General features: G+C 38.7%; 1 protein-coding gene across 2 annotated transcripts in view; it reads right to left on the bottom strand.

Annotated features, from left to right (window-relative positions):
- Positions 1-16,650, bottom strand: part of LOC5578015 (b(0,+)-type amino acid transporter 1) — a 218,615-nt gene that overhangs the window by 17,618 nt on the left and 184,347 nt on the right. For both annotated transcript variants that reach the window (XM_021848856.1, XM_001656705.2), the window contains exons 5-6: positions 9,600-9,842; positions 7,801-8,071 (exon numbers count right to left, since the gene is read on the bottom strand). In XM_021848856.1, the coding sequence (XP_021704548.1) occupies positions 7,801-8,071; positions 9,600-9,842 (514 nt within the window). The remainder of the gene's footprint in view (positions 1-7,800; positions 8,072-9,599; positions 9,843-16,650) is intronic.

The following is a 16,650-nucleotide window of genomic DNA, read 5'->3' as shown; positions in this document are numbered from 1 at the left end:
CAGATTCGGAGAATATCACAGCTTAACAAAAATGACATTTGTGCGTGTCTCAAGGATCAAATGTATGTGTCTCTAGTTGATTTGGGGTTGCTGAATCTAATGCCGTTCTCAGAAATGTTTCAGCACGTCACAATTTATAGATACAGGTCGTGAAAATTACATAAAACACTGGTTTCATTGATGTTTACATGAAATTTTATGTATGATTTATCAAACTTTTTTGTGATCTAATCCACCGAACATGCAGAATAGGACTTCAACTTTCATTTTATAAATAATTAGGTTGAAATTGCGTAATTAAATTTAAATTTAATCGATTTTTTCATCATGATTACAGTCTCCATACAAAATACTTCGATCCTCTTAAATATCAAAATTACAATACTTTTCTAAGCCATCAAAAAATAACTTTTGATCATCGAAAGTATTATGAACTTTGTCAATAAGTATTGTTATACACATGAAGTTTGAATTCTGTAGCAAGCTAAGCAAATAAATTGCAATACAAGCTGTCAAACTTGCATGCAAGCTGGCTGCAATAGTCAAATTTTGCATTTTCAAAAGCCAATATCTCAAAAATTAGCCATGCTCTGATATTTTTGAAAACGGCAATGGATTCAGCAACCGTTAATTAAGTAAATAGTGGCATTTTAGTGCTTGAGACAAAAACGTGTTCCGGAGTGTATTTGAAACAGTAACGTGACTAGGAAAGTCAATGTCACTGAATGGATTGATTTCTTGATTCAATTCAAAGCACCAATTACCATGACTTGAAGAGTTCTAACTTTGGATTTGCTCTACAGTCTCTAGCACTTGAATTGGAGCTTATATACAGTGAAACCTCCATGAGTCGATATTGAAGGGACCATCGACTCATGGAAATATCGAGTCATGGAACAGCAATTCTTTGGAAAGCTGCTTCTAGGAACCATCATAGTAACCATGAAATTATGTTTTTAGTATGGTTCCATGAGTCGATATCGAGTCATGGAACATCGACTCATGGATGTATCACTGTATTTTGTATTAAAGCAATCTTTGACAGCTCGGATTTCGAAAGTCAGTGAGATAAATTCAACCCCATCCAACAAAAGCGAGTTGGTGTCGAGGTAAGATACAAGCCATGCGCTCCGAAGATTGAAGGTTCAAGGGCTGTGAGGTTTTGGTGGTCAACAGGGCTGTAAAGTAGGCCGTGTCGATTTTGGCGAATTTTCGAAATCGAAAAACCGCATAGTCACAAATGGTAGCAAATAAGCCCGAACAAAACCCTGCAAAATTTAAAAATTCTAAGAAATCGTTTAGCTGCTTGGCAAACGACTTGAAATTAAGTATGGAAACATGATTTATTTAGTATGGGAAAACGGATCCTTTCAAAATTAAATAGAAAAAGGTACTTTGAAGACGTACTAAAATTATCTGTTTAGCTGATAATGTAGGGCATGAATCAGTGAACATTTCGCTAAAACACAACTTTCTAGTAGCTCTTCAAATAAACGAGTTATAAAATTTGGAAGCACCGTAAATTTTATACGCATGATTTGCTATTTTTTAGTCTGGCATCACGGTGAATTTTATGAAGGAAAGTGGGTGGCAAAGCTGTCTTCCGTATCACCGCCTGCTGGATGGAGGTGCCAAGTAGTTGTTGAAACTAGTTTCACTTCAATGTTAAATAAATTTTCACTAGATAGAAGGACGGTGTCTTTAACAAAGTTGTTACCTGCTTCAAGGACTAGTCTTTGGTGAGCCAATTTTTTTTTAGGAATTCGACCGCTTGGCGGTTCAAGAAAATCATTGTATCTCAAGATCCTGATCATTTAGAAGTATGATTAATTCTACAAGTTTGTTCAGGTTGAAAATTGCTTTCAATTGAACATTTTCGAATTGAAGCTGGCGGCCTGGAAACAAGATGGCGACTACTGGTTTATTAAAATTGTAAAGTTTCTGATAATTTAAAAGCATGTTCTTTTCTACAAGTTTTTCCAGGTTGGAAATTGCTTTGAATTGAACATTTTGGAATCCAAGATGGCAGCCTAGAAAAAAAAAATGACGATTTCCGGTCATGAAAACCATTGTATCTCAAGATCCTGTTCAATTAAAATGACAATTTACACCGTCTTCAGCCAAAGGCTGCACAGACTGAACATAACTAACATTAGACAACGGACACATAGAACGGCCAGTGGACCAGTGAGGAATTTTTCGTTTGACGCAAAGTTTTTTTCGACTGGGGCGGGAATCGAACCCATACTCCGTAGCACAATACGCCTAAACGACTGACGCCACTAACCGCACGGCTACAAAGCCCACTATGGATGGTTTTTTTTCTACAAGTTTGTCCAGGATGAAAATTGCTTTCAATTAAACGTTTCGGAATCCAAGATGGCGGCCTTGAAAAAAAAGATGGCGACTTCCGGTTCATGAAAATCATTGTATCAAAATCCTGGTCATTGAGAAAGAATGAATTCTAAAAGTTTGTCCAGGATTAAAATTGATTTGAATTGAACATTTTGGAATTCAAGATGGCAGTCTAGAAAACAAGATGGCGGCTTCCGGTTCATGAAGTTCATTGTAGTTCAAGTTGCTGATCATTTAGAAGCATCGTTTTTCTCTACAAGTTTGTCCAGGTTGATAATTGCTTTGAATTGGACATTTTGGCGTCCAAGATGGCGGTCTAGAAAAAAATATGGCGACTTCCGGTTCATGAAAATTATTGTATCCCAAGATTCTGATCATTGTGAGAGAATGATAAATTTTAAAAGTTTGTCCAGGTTAAAGATAGCTTATAATTGAACATTTTAGAATTCAAGATGACAGATAAAAAACAGAAATAGAAAACAAGATGGCGACTTCCGGTTCAAGACATTTATTTTATCTCAAGATCCTGATCATTAAGAAAGCATGATTTTTTCTACAAGTTTTCTCATGTTGAAATTTATTTTCAATTTATCATTTTGGAATCTAAGATGGCGGCCTGGAAAACAAGATGGCGACGTCCTCACTAGGACAGAGCCTGCTTCTCAGCTTAGTGTTCTAATGAGCACTTCCACAGTAATTAACTGAGAATTTTCTTTGCCAAAGTTGCCATTTTCACATTCGTATATTGTATGGTATGTACGATGATACTCTATGTCCTGCGAAGTCAAGGAAATTTCCATTACGAAAAGATCCTGGACCGACCAAGAATCGAACCAAAACACCTTCAGAATGGCTTTGCTTTGTAGCTGCGGAATCTAACCACTCGGCTAATGAAGGTCCCAGGTTAGGAAGGCTTTTCAAATGCCTCAGGGTTAAATTTTCGATATTTGATAAGTATTGAGCACATATTTCGTGGGTATCAAGTCCTATGCTATCCAATGAGAGCTGCCTATTTCCCCTTTGCTTTCCTATCAGAGTTTTCAAACTTAACTTGGACTTGGACAACCATGACACATCCTTCAAAAGTCTATAATTTCCCTGGTCACGTTCTTACGACAACTGGAGATTGTGATTAGTTAGATTAAAAACGTATTTATGACGAATTAAGGGCGGATAGAGTTGCAAAGAACATATTTTTATATTATATAACATGACATGTTCAGTTCTTTGCTATAAGGGATGGGCCTGTAAATAAAATTAAACACAAAATAAAGACGTAGTAAAGTTCAAACTGGATACTGGCGGTTTACACCATTCAAAATGTATTATATTCAACAGAAAAAGCACTAAATATCACTATCATATGTTACAATGTTATAAAACTGCTGAGATTTTTCATCAGAATCATACTTATTACCTACCAACGGCCGAATATCCAGCGGAATCGCGTAAAAGTGCACGTGCTGTAGCCTTAGGTGCAGGAGCCTCATTGCTTGCAAGCTCACGGGCGCGCTGTACATTGTGAGACCTTTTTTGGTGCGCCTCATTTTTCTTGAGATGTGTCTCACTGCGGTCTCATGCGCTCCGTCACATGTGCTGTTTAAAATTCAGCGCAATAATTGAAGTGATTACAAAAGTTTACAATGAGAACTGAAATTGTAACTCTTGGATCGCGAGTCTTCGACCATATCATGTAGACCATCTAGACACCTGCATAATGAGGCGAAAATAGTTGTAGAGGCTCTTCGTTACTAAGCAGTTGTTTCACAACTTGGATACCGATGGTGCGCCGTAGCGCCGAGCAGCGCATGAGACGCGTCTCCCCGAGAGCACATCACCTAGCGCGCGCTTTTAAAATTTTCGTGAGCCTCCTTCTAGCGCAGCACACTAGGATTCCTATGAGCTGAGAGACGGATTGGTTGGAGGCTCGTCAGTACATTTCTGTGCTCCTGAGAAATATGTAACTCTACGTAAAACTCATCACGCAGAACGCGAAAAAAAACATGACAGGCGGTTGAAAAACACAACCGCTTGCGGCGAGGCCTACTGCGTTTTCTTCTCTTCACATATTTTGTACCATAGTTTTGACTAAATTAATTTATCAATATTGTTAGCCCACCTGAAGCCTGATTTGCTACTGAAAAGGAATCGTTAAAGAAATTTCTCGCCGATTCCTTGCAGGAATTTTCTACAGCGACTCCCATTTGAACTGACATTTCTTTTCAACTGCGTACTGCGATCAGAAAAAGCGCATTCTTGATCGATTCCTTGTAGAAATTTTCCATGCATCAAGATAGGCCGAGAAATTACTTGTCAGCAACGAATCAGGCTTAACAGTGAACAGCTGAGTTTTGCGAAGAAATTGGAATTTTCCAGGGGGCCTTCAAAAGACGATTTCCTAGTAGTTTGCAACAAAAACACGTTGAAGATAGTTTCTCCTTTTATTTAGTGGCTTACACAAATGTTTACTCATTTACTTGCGTATTTCTAGGAATCATGTAATTTTTGAGCAATAGCACCAAAAACAGCCTCTGTAAGTGCTATAAATTCTTTTGTTCTCTTGACTTTAACTGTGCGCCGTGTGTTGGTGCTGCTCGCTCACGGGCAACTTGAAAACAGGGCGCACAGTAAAACTCAAACGTTTTATAGCATGCATACTTACTAGAGTGGTTCAAAAAATCGTTTTTGCTCCACACCTCTCATTCGATCCTAGATCAAATTCTGAGTGTTTTCCCAAAATTTGAGCTCTTTTGGATGAAAACTGAGACTGCACAAGACCTTTGAAGTTTATATGGGAATTACTATGGGAAAAGCAAGCAGTTCATTCAATCGGTCATAGTGTTTTCCCACGTGCTCTTGGGGATTAGAACTACGTTGATACTGTGAGATACAACAGTCAGCTACAACTTTGCCGAAGACCGTTTTTAAATCGGACGCCCCAGTAATTAGTTATTGATTTTTGAGTGAGTTGTAAAACTTTGGCTATAATTATTGGCCTGTTCTGCGGGCATCACTGGATATATCCAGTAAAACATAGTAGCCATGATTTGTGCATGCTATTTTCGCGCCAAGTGCACCAATGTTGCCTGTTCAGAAGTTAAATGAGCACTGCTGAAGAATTTGTGACTGGATATAAATCAATAACTAATTACTGAGGCGTCCGATTTGAAAACGGTCTTGAGCAAAGTTGTAGCTGATGAATGTGTCTCACAGTATCAACGTAGTTCTGATCCCCAAGAGCACGTGGGCAAACACTATGACCGATTGAATGGACTGCTTGCTTTTTCCATAGTAATTCCCATATAAACTTCAAAGCACTTGTGTAGTCTCAGTTTTCATCCAAATGAGTTCAAATTTTGGGAGGACACTCAGAATTTGATCTAGAATCGAATGAGCGGTGTGGAGCAAAAACGACTTTTTGAACCACTCTAATACTTACATAGGCTCATAGCTGCGCGAGGCGCAGTGCGTAGAGTGACCACCCCCTTGAATCTTCTATTCTTTGAAGAGCACTAACAAATTTTTGGCGGAAAATCAGAAAAACACTCAAAATCAATGCAATTGTCACTAAAGTCATCGTGCGAAAGTTTGGGTTCACTTTTAGTATTATGTATGTATCGTGCAAAAGTTTGGGTTCACCTGAGCCGCACGCAAATATGTTTTGTCAATATGTGTGCCATTTTGCAACCGATTTTAATAGATCGTAGCTTTCTTAAACGCAAATAATGGCGCGTACATGATTGATTTGAGGTTTCACTGAATCTTCGTGTATGCACTTCAACAGAACAGTAATCGCCTATTTCGATGCGTGGAAAATTTCTTACAAGAAATGGTCAAGAAAAGCATTTTTCTTTGATCGCAGTACGCAGTTGAAATGAAATGTCATTTCAAATGCAGCACACTGTAGAAAATGTCTTGACTATTTCTTCTGCAGAAATTGTTACTTTTCTTGAGCGGAACAGCATACTTAGCTATACTCCACTGCACTGTAACGTCACGCATCTATTTTGACAGGCACTTGTCCTGTTGTTTACAGTTTGGACTTGGTACTTTTTTCGAATCATTCTTAATTTCGTGAAAGTTTGCTGCGAGGAGAGGTCAAATCCACTGCAGATACCCACGGATCGTATTATTCTATCTTCTAACCGTGGAAAATCGTCACTCGGCATGATGGTGATAGAAATGCGAAGATGAAAAAATGATGGAAAAAAAGACTAAGTCCGAAACGTAAACAAGAGGACCAGCAGCTGTCAAATAAGTGAGGTTAGGCTCGTCATATGCAGCGCTCTATACTTAGCTTAAGTAGGTAAGTTAAGGTGAACCTAAACTTTTTCACGATACACCATACTGAGGAGTGAACACAAACTTTTGCCCGATGACTTGATTGACTGTTTCATTTATTTTGACTAGTTTTCAGATTTTTTCTCCAAAATTTCTTGAGCGCTCTTCATAGAATATAAGATTACAATTCTAATGACACATTGATTTAAAATTTTAATCGCTCCAATAATGAGAAAGTCAGCCATGTTTTTTCAGTGTGTTTTTTGAAAAATGTCACAACTTTAACTGAAAATTTAGTGAACAAAATTAAAAAAATGTTTATGTAAAAATGCATACGAAGTAAGAATAACTCATTGTCTTTCGAATGCTCCTTAGGGAGTTTCAATTAGGTCCTAAAAATTTTAATGAACTCTTGTTTTTATTTAATAACACGAAAAAGCATGTTACTGTAACTACTTTAGCAATTTTTCCCGCTCAAATAATGGCTATATAATGTTTAAACTTCATTTTAAAAATTTGGTCCATAAATGAACCTTGAAACTTTTGATCATGTTCGACGTTCGCTTAATCGACAAAAACACCACAGGGCTTTTAGTTTTAACACCGGGGTTGTTCCTATCTGACATTTCGTAAGGGACACGGAAAACAAAATACACCCAAAATTTGAGTTTAAGCCAAAGGATGTGACAAAATCTAAAAAAATGTTTTTTGGGCTTAATCCAACGGAATACATTAGAAAATTTAGTAAACATGTGTTTTTGGCCTATACTTAAGCGTTTGGAACTAAAATTGGGACAGGGCTTTAGGACCCTAATAATCACAGTAATCACAGAGATCTGGACAAATCAATTTTGTATGTTTTTAAGGGGGTAATCCCAAACTTTTGCACGGGAGTGTTCCTTGGTAAAAGAGAAGTAGGGATACATTCAAACAGTAAAACTTTAAACCTCGCATAAAATATGTAAAAAAACGTACTGACTAAACGGGTTAACCACAAAAGATTTTGTATCGAAAGATTAATATATCAAGAAACTTCTCCTTGAAAAACTCTTTCTCTAAAATCATTGGTTAAGAAACTATTCAAAAAGCGTACGAGATCAACGAAACAAAATATCACAGACAAAAAGTATGTGAAACTACTATGTAAACGCGGTCGTGACTCACTTGCTCGGGTTCTGGATCTCCTCGGTGACGTAGTTCAGGTTGTTCCACCCGTCGTAGGCCCACAGTCCGGTGTAGAAGGCCGTCGCGATCGCCCCGAGCGATGGCGTCGGTCCGCTAAATGCATTCTGCAGATGTTGGGTGTTGCCTTGGAACAGTTTGTAGGCGCCGCCGCAGATGACGATCAGCACCGCGACCAGTTTCGCAGAGGTAAAGATATTTTGTACAGCCATCCCTAAATTAACGCTATAACAATTTACAAATAAAATGCTCACTGTAGTAGTAACGGTAGTAGGCGGGCAGGTTGGTTGGTCGAAGGGGGTTGCGTAGACAACGGTGGCGTAGCGCGGCAATGATGGCGATTTCAGCATTGAGGAAGAAACAAAAGACAGGCACAGGTGTTAGTTTCGATCTGAGCTTAGTAAATTTTCCTTATTAAAAGTGACTCATTTTGCATAGAAACGCTACGGAATTTATGCGAAATGATCCTACCCTTATCTTATAGGTCAATCGAATGGGTCTGAGATTTTGATGATTGGTATGTTGTAGGAAAGACACTCAGTCGATGCACAGTGGGCCAAAGCCGACCCAAAACCGCATCTTTCCGATGCCGCAGATTTCAAATGTTAGAAAAAATCTAGTCCAACTATCGGGTTTTCTTGTATTTTAAGTCATATGGGGGATATTATTTAGTAAACACAGACACTGTTCAATCTTCACTTTATTGTAAAGAATGATATCTACGACCGTAACTTAAAATATGCTTTATGTATGAAAAAAGATTAAAAATTTGTTTTGTTTTTCCTGAAGTTCACACAAGACTTGACTATTATCAATCAATTCCTCGCGATTTTTACATGGATATAGGTATACGATAAAACCAGAATCAGCCAGTGGCTTCTCAAAGTAGCGGTTTTGGGTTCGTTTTTGTCCGCAGTGAAATGCTGCAAGGCTCATACGACGAAACGTCTTTCGGTGAAATATACCTTCCGAACAAAATGCTTCATTCCCAAACGATTGCGAGTGCATGATGATGTCTGTGGATGATGATTGGTAACAAAATGGCGGTATATTACTGGATGATGCATTGATGAGAGTCGTTGATGATACCGTAGCAGCAGCAACAGGGCAGGCAGCAGTTGCTACGGGGATTCTTAGCTTGATCTTGCCTACTACGACTGGGATCTCGAGTCAGTCAGGCCCGAGTATGCCACGCCAGTAATGCGCCAGTGTTTGCGTCCACGTGGGAAGCAATATCGCACAGCACTGTCTACAGGCATACACTTGTACCGACTTGTTGGAGAACCACCACCTCCACCACCCGATACAGTTTACATGAGAAGACAGAGGAGAACATTTGTACGGTTTTTGCAGGTGGTGCAACCGCGCGCCGAACCAGTCTATAAGAAAAGATCGTTTTATAGCGCTAGGAGATAGCTGAACTATAAGGTAAAAGGACATGTGGAGATTCCCTGCAGTGATGCTGGGCTGTTTCCGGAGTCCTGCATCTGCCCATCTGCCGGCGGGCGGGAGTCGGGCGATAATCCACGCGTCTGCTGCCGAATCACGCCTACACATTCTTATTATTCTACTTAGGTAAACCGTGATTCTGTAACAGAAAATCAAAAATAGTGTTCGCTGACGGTTTCAAACGAAAAACAAAATAAGCGGAAAACAACATCTTTCATGGATATCTTTTGCTCACTCGATAAACGAAAGACAGAAGCTTACGATCTCTACTTAGGACATAGAGGTAGTTCACTACTAGTATTCGGCTGGTCCCGTGGGCGGGAGATACTCACCAATCGCCAGTATTGCAACCATTTTCACAACAGTCAACGGTGGATCGCATTCGGCAACGAAGGCTTCGACGGCGTACTGCGCAAACGACAGGCAGATGATGGCCATCTGGGACGGCTTCAGGACCAGCGTGGACACCCACGAGAACAGGAAAGCCGGCCAGGCGCCGAACGCGTCCATGAAGTATGCCCATTCCGCTCCGGAGGATGTGTTCATCGTGCCTAACTCAGCGTACGCCAATGCACCTGGGAGGGAAAAGGAAAGGAGGGAAATGTGAGATTGATTCAGGTTTGGTAAAACTTATTCGTAGCCGTTTGTGTCAGATTTTTAAGTTGGTAAACTGGTTTTGCAAATTTAATTACTTATAACACCTTATAGGATTACTGTTCAGCAATCTGTATAAAACTGTAAAAGGCTTTTTTTATTCCAAAATGTAGAATGATTTCGTTGATTCCTGTACGCATCAACAACCTGAAATGCCAAACAGCTTGTTTGATTCATTGTCTATACTGTAAAGTCACCCTCATGAATAGTTGTTGTTCTGTTTCTGATCTCGTGTCAAATAATGCAAACTTAACTGTGCATATCGAGTAAGCTATAAAGCTTTACAGTTTACGACACTCCGCTCGTTCGTCGCGTCGGATGTCTGTACAACTAGCCAACGACCCATATCTATGCACCTACGTTACAGATTCACAGAAAACCAGCTGGTTGATTAAGAAATGTGGAGTAAAATACTTCTATTCAAGCGTGAAGTTAAGTGACTTAAAGTTATCATTCCTAGAATCTCTGGATTGCTTCTACAGCCTACATATTCTACACATTCTCCTGTTTTATAGTATGCTTTAATGCTCCACCAAACCAACGCGACAAAAAAATCGTCGCGATCTACATGAATTTCCAACCGAGCATGCATTTCTTTGGAGTTTTCAGTTTGATCATGGAGACGCATGGTTACTGATGCTTACTTATTTAAACTTAAACTTGAAGAACACACCCATTCTAAAGTACCGTAGATCTGGGTTCCCATTGAACATCCATTTATTAAGCAAATATTCGCTTAGTGTTGTAACAGCGTTTATGAACTGAGAGATTTATTGACTCGTTCCGGGATTACAACACAATATGGCATGACCATATTCTAGACCCGCGGACCTTACCGCTGAGCTTAAGAAGGCCCCTCCGTTAGCTATTGTTATATAATAACTGCATAGGCAAATTTTAATTTACACGCCTAATTTATTTTTCTGGGAACAGAGCATCGGAATAACAACGTGTAATTTACAAGACAACAGCCCATCTAATAAATTACCGACAGAATGCAGTATAAATTAAAGTGATGTGTGTGTGTGCATTCTGCCGCCAAGTTTTCGCCAGCTATTTTTACAAACGTCCACCTCCCAGTTGCTCAGGGCAAATAATAATAATAATAAAAAATTGAAATGAAAATGATACCTAGAAAGTGTTCTTTCATGACCATCTCATCATCAGCTGGTGCGTCATCATTTTCGTGCAAAATTCTCAGCCGAAAAATGCCGTCACATTTGGTCAATGAATGGGATTAATCCAAAGAGGGGGAAGGACATAATGTGCGTTCTACGTGAAAGATTATCTCTTTATTTGGCGCATAAAATTGAGACATGCCGACATTCCACGGTGAAGTAACCGGCTCCTTTATGACAGCACCTTCATAAGAGAGGAAAATATGGGTGGTAGGTCATTTGGCATAAAGTCGTTTGGCATAATGGTCATTTGGCATAAAGTCGTTTGGTATAATGGTCGTTTGGCATAATGGTCGTTTGGCATAATAGTCGTTTGGCATAATGAGTCTGAAACCAAGAATGTCTCAATTTTTCGTTTTTAAGTTTCTATTGAATCTTTCTGATGACATCAGGCTTGTTTTGGAGTCAATTGATTCAAAATGACACTTCATTCAACAATCATTCGCTCTTGAATAAATTTAAGCATATTAGGAAATTATTGCCAATAGTATTTTATTATTTATCCAGAAATTACCCTTCTTTCAAATACTAATTCCTCTTTTGAGTTTCGCTATTGGAACAAATTTTTGCACTGAAGATTTTTATATATTTTGCACAAATTTACCCTTTTTTTTAATGTTCTATTTTTTTCTAAATATGATGTAGGGTAACTCGGTGTTATACGCCCCACCCGGGCAATACGCCCCTCCTCGATATTTAACGAACCAGATTCAATATGAAATTGAAAATAACTGAGAATCCTTACAATTCATGAGACTGTCTCACTATGAAAATTTGACAGTTATAACGCGCAGCAAAACAGAAATAATGTAAAAAGTATCAAAAGTCTAATTTCGATGTAATTTTTCACGCAGTGTTTTTAAGCACTTTTTGAGTCAAATACCACAACATTAAAGCAACCAATTGTAAAACGATGACTCTTGAACTAATGAACGAATATCATTAGTTAGAATGACCAAAACGAGTGGAAATTCACTGAAATATTCGTTTTCCAACAACTTCTCATCCCTGGGCAATATGCCCCATCACGGGCCGGATGATATGCCCCACTCTTGATGCCATATATTCCCGAGCAAGCTCTTTAGCAGTTTTTCAGCGTGCATAAGCAGCTGACAGTCCTGGGGCATAAAACCCCTGTGTTGTGGGGCATACTGTCCATTTGTCATGGGGCGTACTATCCGTTTGTTGTGGGGCATATTATACTGATACTGGGGCATATTGCCCAGGCTCTTTTTGAAGTGCGTGATTCAGATGATTGTAAAAAAGATGTTATTTTCAGATAATTAAATAGATGTTGCGGAAAAGCTTACATTTTTTTAACAACTAGTAAGATAATGGTCCTATTGAAGTGCTTTTTTCATTAGAGATAGTGCTTTTGACCGAGATATATCCATTTTTGCTTAAGGGGGGGCATATTATACCGAGTTACCCTAATCATAATTATATGTATGAAAACTGTTGATTTAAAATGTCAATAAATTTCTCCTTCTTTTATGCATAGGCTGTTCTTTGGAGCTATATTTTTAAGTATTTTTTTTTGTTTCCAACTGACAAAAGGGTGGCAATCGATAACATTGATCTGCTCAAATTATCAGCGAAAAGAGAAATCGATTACTGTAGTTACTTCGATGAGTTGTGCTATTTTCCCCGAATGTCGATTCCCCGAATGTCGTTTCCCCGAGCGCCAGTTCCCCGAATATCCCGTTTCTCCGACTAGCCCACTTCCCCGAAAAGTTGTTAGCACTCATAATTGTCGTAACTTTATACATTTCATGGTGGTTAACGAACTGACCATCTAATATGCACCCTTCTTTATTTAAATGGCAGTTCTTTCGAGTTTTACCGTCCTCAGCATTTTTGCCAACATGTGTATAGCCGAGAATGACAGAATACTTCCTTATTTTGACTGTTTATCGTTCTTTCTCGTCACCACTTTTCGGGGAAACCAGTCATTCGGGAAAATGGCATTCTGGGAAAAATAGCACAATCACTTCGATGATTCTGTCTTTTCGTTTTACTTTGCCGCAATAAATTTTGGCGTCCATTCTTCTATTGGTTCAATTATAAATTTTGCCTTCTTTTAAAAATAAGCTGTTCTTTATATTTATACTGTTTAAATTTATTATTCAGTAAAGCTAAATGTTAACCATTTTTATATCTGGCTGTTTTATCAATTCTTGCCAGATGTGTTGTTAGAAAGATAATTGCTTTAGAACCTGCCAATATTCAACATATACTTTTTTGGGACAAACGCGTGATCTCCTTCCGAGATATGCTGGAATAAATATCATTTTAATCACAAATTTTCCCTTATCTCGATAATAGACGATGTTTTTGATGTACACTTCCAAAATTAGAATTTATGTTGAACCGTTGAAAAGTTTTGCCACTAATATTTTCATTTAAAGGTGCGTTGTTTATTTGAGCTATGCTGTGAATTTTTTTTTCGTTAAAGCCTTAAACATTTTAATCGAAAAATAATCTGCTCTCGCATATAGGCTATTTTTGCATTAAGTCGCATTGATAGATCTTTGGATTAGAGCTTTTGATATTTTGCAAAAAAAATCCATTCTTTTATCAAGTTATTTTCATCGAGTGTTACGTCCAAACTGGGACAGAGCTTAATCTGCAGCTAAATATTCTATGAGCGTTCCTTTGATGAATAACTGCGAACTTTCTTTACCAATTTACTTTTTTACATATTTATATCGCAACAAGCTCAAAGATACTCTATGTTTTGAGATGTAAAGACACGTCACGAGTTTTATTTAGTAATGCTCTCTTATGTCACAACAATTTTTGAAATTCTTAGCTTGGAAAATCTCTGAACGAACACCGCGCGTGTTTAGAACCTACCAATTTTTTTTGCTATGGGCTCAATGGCGTTCATCTCGGTAAAAGCTTAAAAACACCGATATTTATTTTAAGTCAATCATTATGCCAAACGGCCATTATGCCAAATGACCATTATGCCAAACGGCCATTATGCCAAACGTCATGATTGTTGCTCATTCATCTCACGGTTTCGGCATGTTCAGAAATCGTTAGTATCACCACACTCGTACTCGTACGGTCTTAGATTATCCCATAGCTTCTTCCAAAGATTCTTCAAGAAACTTCTGATAATTCTCTATGGATGTTCCATAAACTTATCATGAATTACTTCCAGGAATGCTCATGGAAATTTGTCCCAAAACATATACAGTATTGGTCGGTGGTATTTTTAAGAAATCATCCATTGATTCACTCAGAAATGCTATAGAAGATTGCTTCATTAGTTTTTCTAACGATTAAAGGAGATTCTTTTAACAATCTGGGATCTTATTTTGATTTTGTTTAATCGTGGGAGGACAATCCTACCCAGATTATTTTGTACGTAGTACATATCCTACCTGTCCTACCCACTTCCCGCGCCACTGTACAAGAACGTCTTTAAATACAAAGCTGAAGATCTGCAAGCTTAACCAGTGATCTTTCGGATCATTAGGAACCTATACGTGTTTATATAATTCACGCTATCAGGATAGAGAATGGAGTATTTCCAAAACCATGCCGATACAATAGAGTTCAACACAGCAGGAGCCGAGGACGCGAGCGCGTGCCAGAAAAGCGGTAATGTGCCACGATCACCGGTACATATCACGGAGAAACTACCGATGTATAGCAGTAGCTCGAAGTAATGTGAGACACAAGGACTACAAGTAGGATTAGGGGATTTAGAGTCCAGTGTACACACCGAAATCGAGCAACAACGCTGCTCTACCTGAAAACCAAGGTGAAGAATAAGGTCGATGAACTCATCCTGTTCATCAAGGGTCGGCACAATGTGCATACTGCGATAAAGAGCAGGCTGATGAGCAACAAATTCTCTGTCAATAGTGCCATGAACAAGCTGAAAGCGCTGAAGACCTAAGTAACCAATAAGCCGCAAAGTTTGGCATCAAGTCGGTTTTATAGTCGAATAAAAAATACGGCTAACAGGGCTAATAGGAACTATATCGTAATAAAGGGCTGTAAAAAGCCGTTTTTGGCGAGTTATTTGGCTTATATACTGCCTACTCGTACCGAGTCTCTGGAGCGAAAAACGTCAAAATTGTATACCAGTAGGCGAATACCGGCGCGTATTTTCTTCGAAGAAAAGAAAATTTTCTTGCTGGTGGGTTATGGAAGAAAATTTCTTCTCTTCGAAGAAAATATGCGCCGGAATTCACCTGCAGGTTGATTGAAGAAAAGAGAAAAAAAGTTTGTTTATCTCCTGCACTTTTCCCTCTTTCTTTAACTTCTTCCAAGTTGCATTTTTTGTTAATTATTTTAGACTTGAACTGTTGTTTTCTAGGGTTTTTTAGCTGATTCGGTCACCTTTTCTATCTGTTTCATCGATGCTCTTATGAGTTGCCTTGTTCAGTATCGTTTATAAGGTAGAGAATTATTGGAGGCTACAAATACCAGCAGTTCAATTTGGTTTAATTTGTACATACTGTATTGCGAAGGAAGTCAAAAAAGAGTTTAAAATGAAGTGTGGGGAATGCTTGAGAGAATGAAACTTTGAAAAGACCGTAAAAGTAACAAGAATCATTGCATTAATGTTTTCAGGAGTCGTAAAGCAGATCACAGTCCTCGGAATCCGGATGGTCTTCGGAATGACAAATATCAGCTTGAGTTTCACAGTGTTTCGTCTTATTAAAAAGGAGTCCTATCACACAGCAATTTTTGTGGCAGTCGACAACAAAAACTAAGTGCGACGTTGCGAGAATAGCTGAACCGTATCGAGTATGACCTGATTCGCTACTCACCTCATATGCGCTAGTGTCACCAAAAATCGCTAAAAGGTAACGCGGAAAATATTTATATGGTGAAATGCATCTAACGAATTATTTAGTTTTTTTTTGAAAAAACGAAACGAAACGAAAATAATAGTTTTTTTTTTAAATATTTGGTATCGGTTGTACGCAATGATGGTGGCTATTTCGTATTCCAAATATTTTTTCGATTAAAGCTTTCATTTACGAGAAATTTGCAGTTAGATGTCTTTCATACAAAATAAAATGAGAAAACTTCTGCTGGTCAATTGTGGACATGAGCATATCTTGGGAGTGAAGGACTAGCCAGATGTGTTAAAATTCACATAAATAGACAAAAGACAAAAAGTTGCAAAGTAGGTGATCCATTGAGTGGCGAATAGCACAGGCGCAGCGGCGATACAAGTGACGAGTAGGTTTCCTATCCAGAAGGTGGTAGCCGGTTCAAACGCGGGGTTCGTGATCGCTAAAATCAACGTAATCTACTTTTGCAGGTGCTACGCGCCTCGAAGAATTTAGTCGGATGTTAGAGGAGTTGATCGACGAGCTAGTTGGTCGAAACCAGTGCTTATTGAAGGTGACTTCAATGCATGAGCCGTGGAGTAGGGTAGCAGTGTAACCAATGCAGGAGATTACAACCTACTGGAGGCTCTAGTAAAGCTAGACGTATGATTGTGCAAAGAAGGCACCGTTAGCACGTTTCGGAAAGACGGACGGGAGTCGATCATCGACCTAACATTTTGTAACTATCA

This window comes from Aedes aegypti, chromosome 3, assembly GCF_002204515.2.
Source record: "Aedes aegypti strain LVP_AGWG chromosome 3, AaegL5.0 Primary Assembly, whole genome shotgun sequence".
Lineage (NCBI taxonomy): Eukaryota > Metazoa > Arthropoda > Insecta > Diptera > Culicidae > Aedes > Aedes aegypti.
Note: the sequence above shows the minus strand (reverse complement) of the source record. Positions and strands in the feature narration are given on the sequence as shown.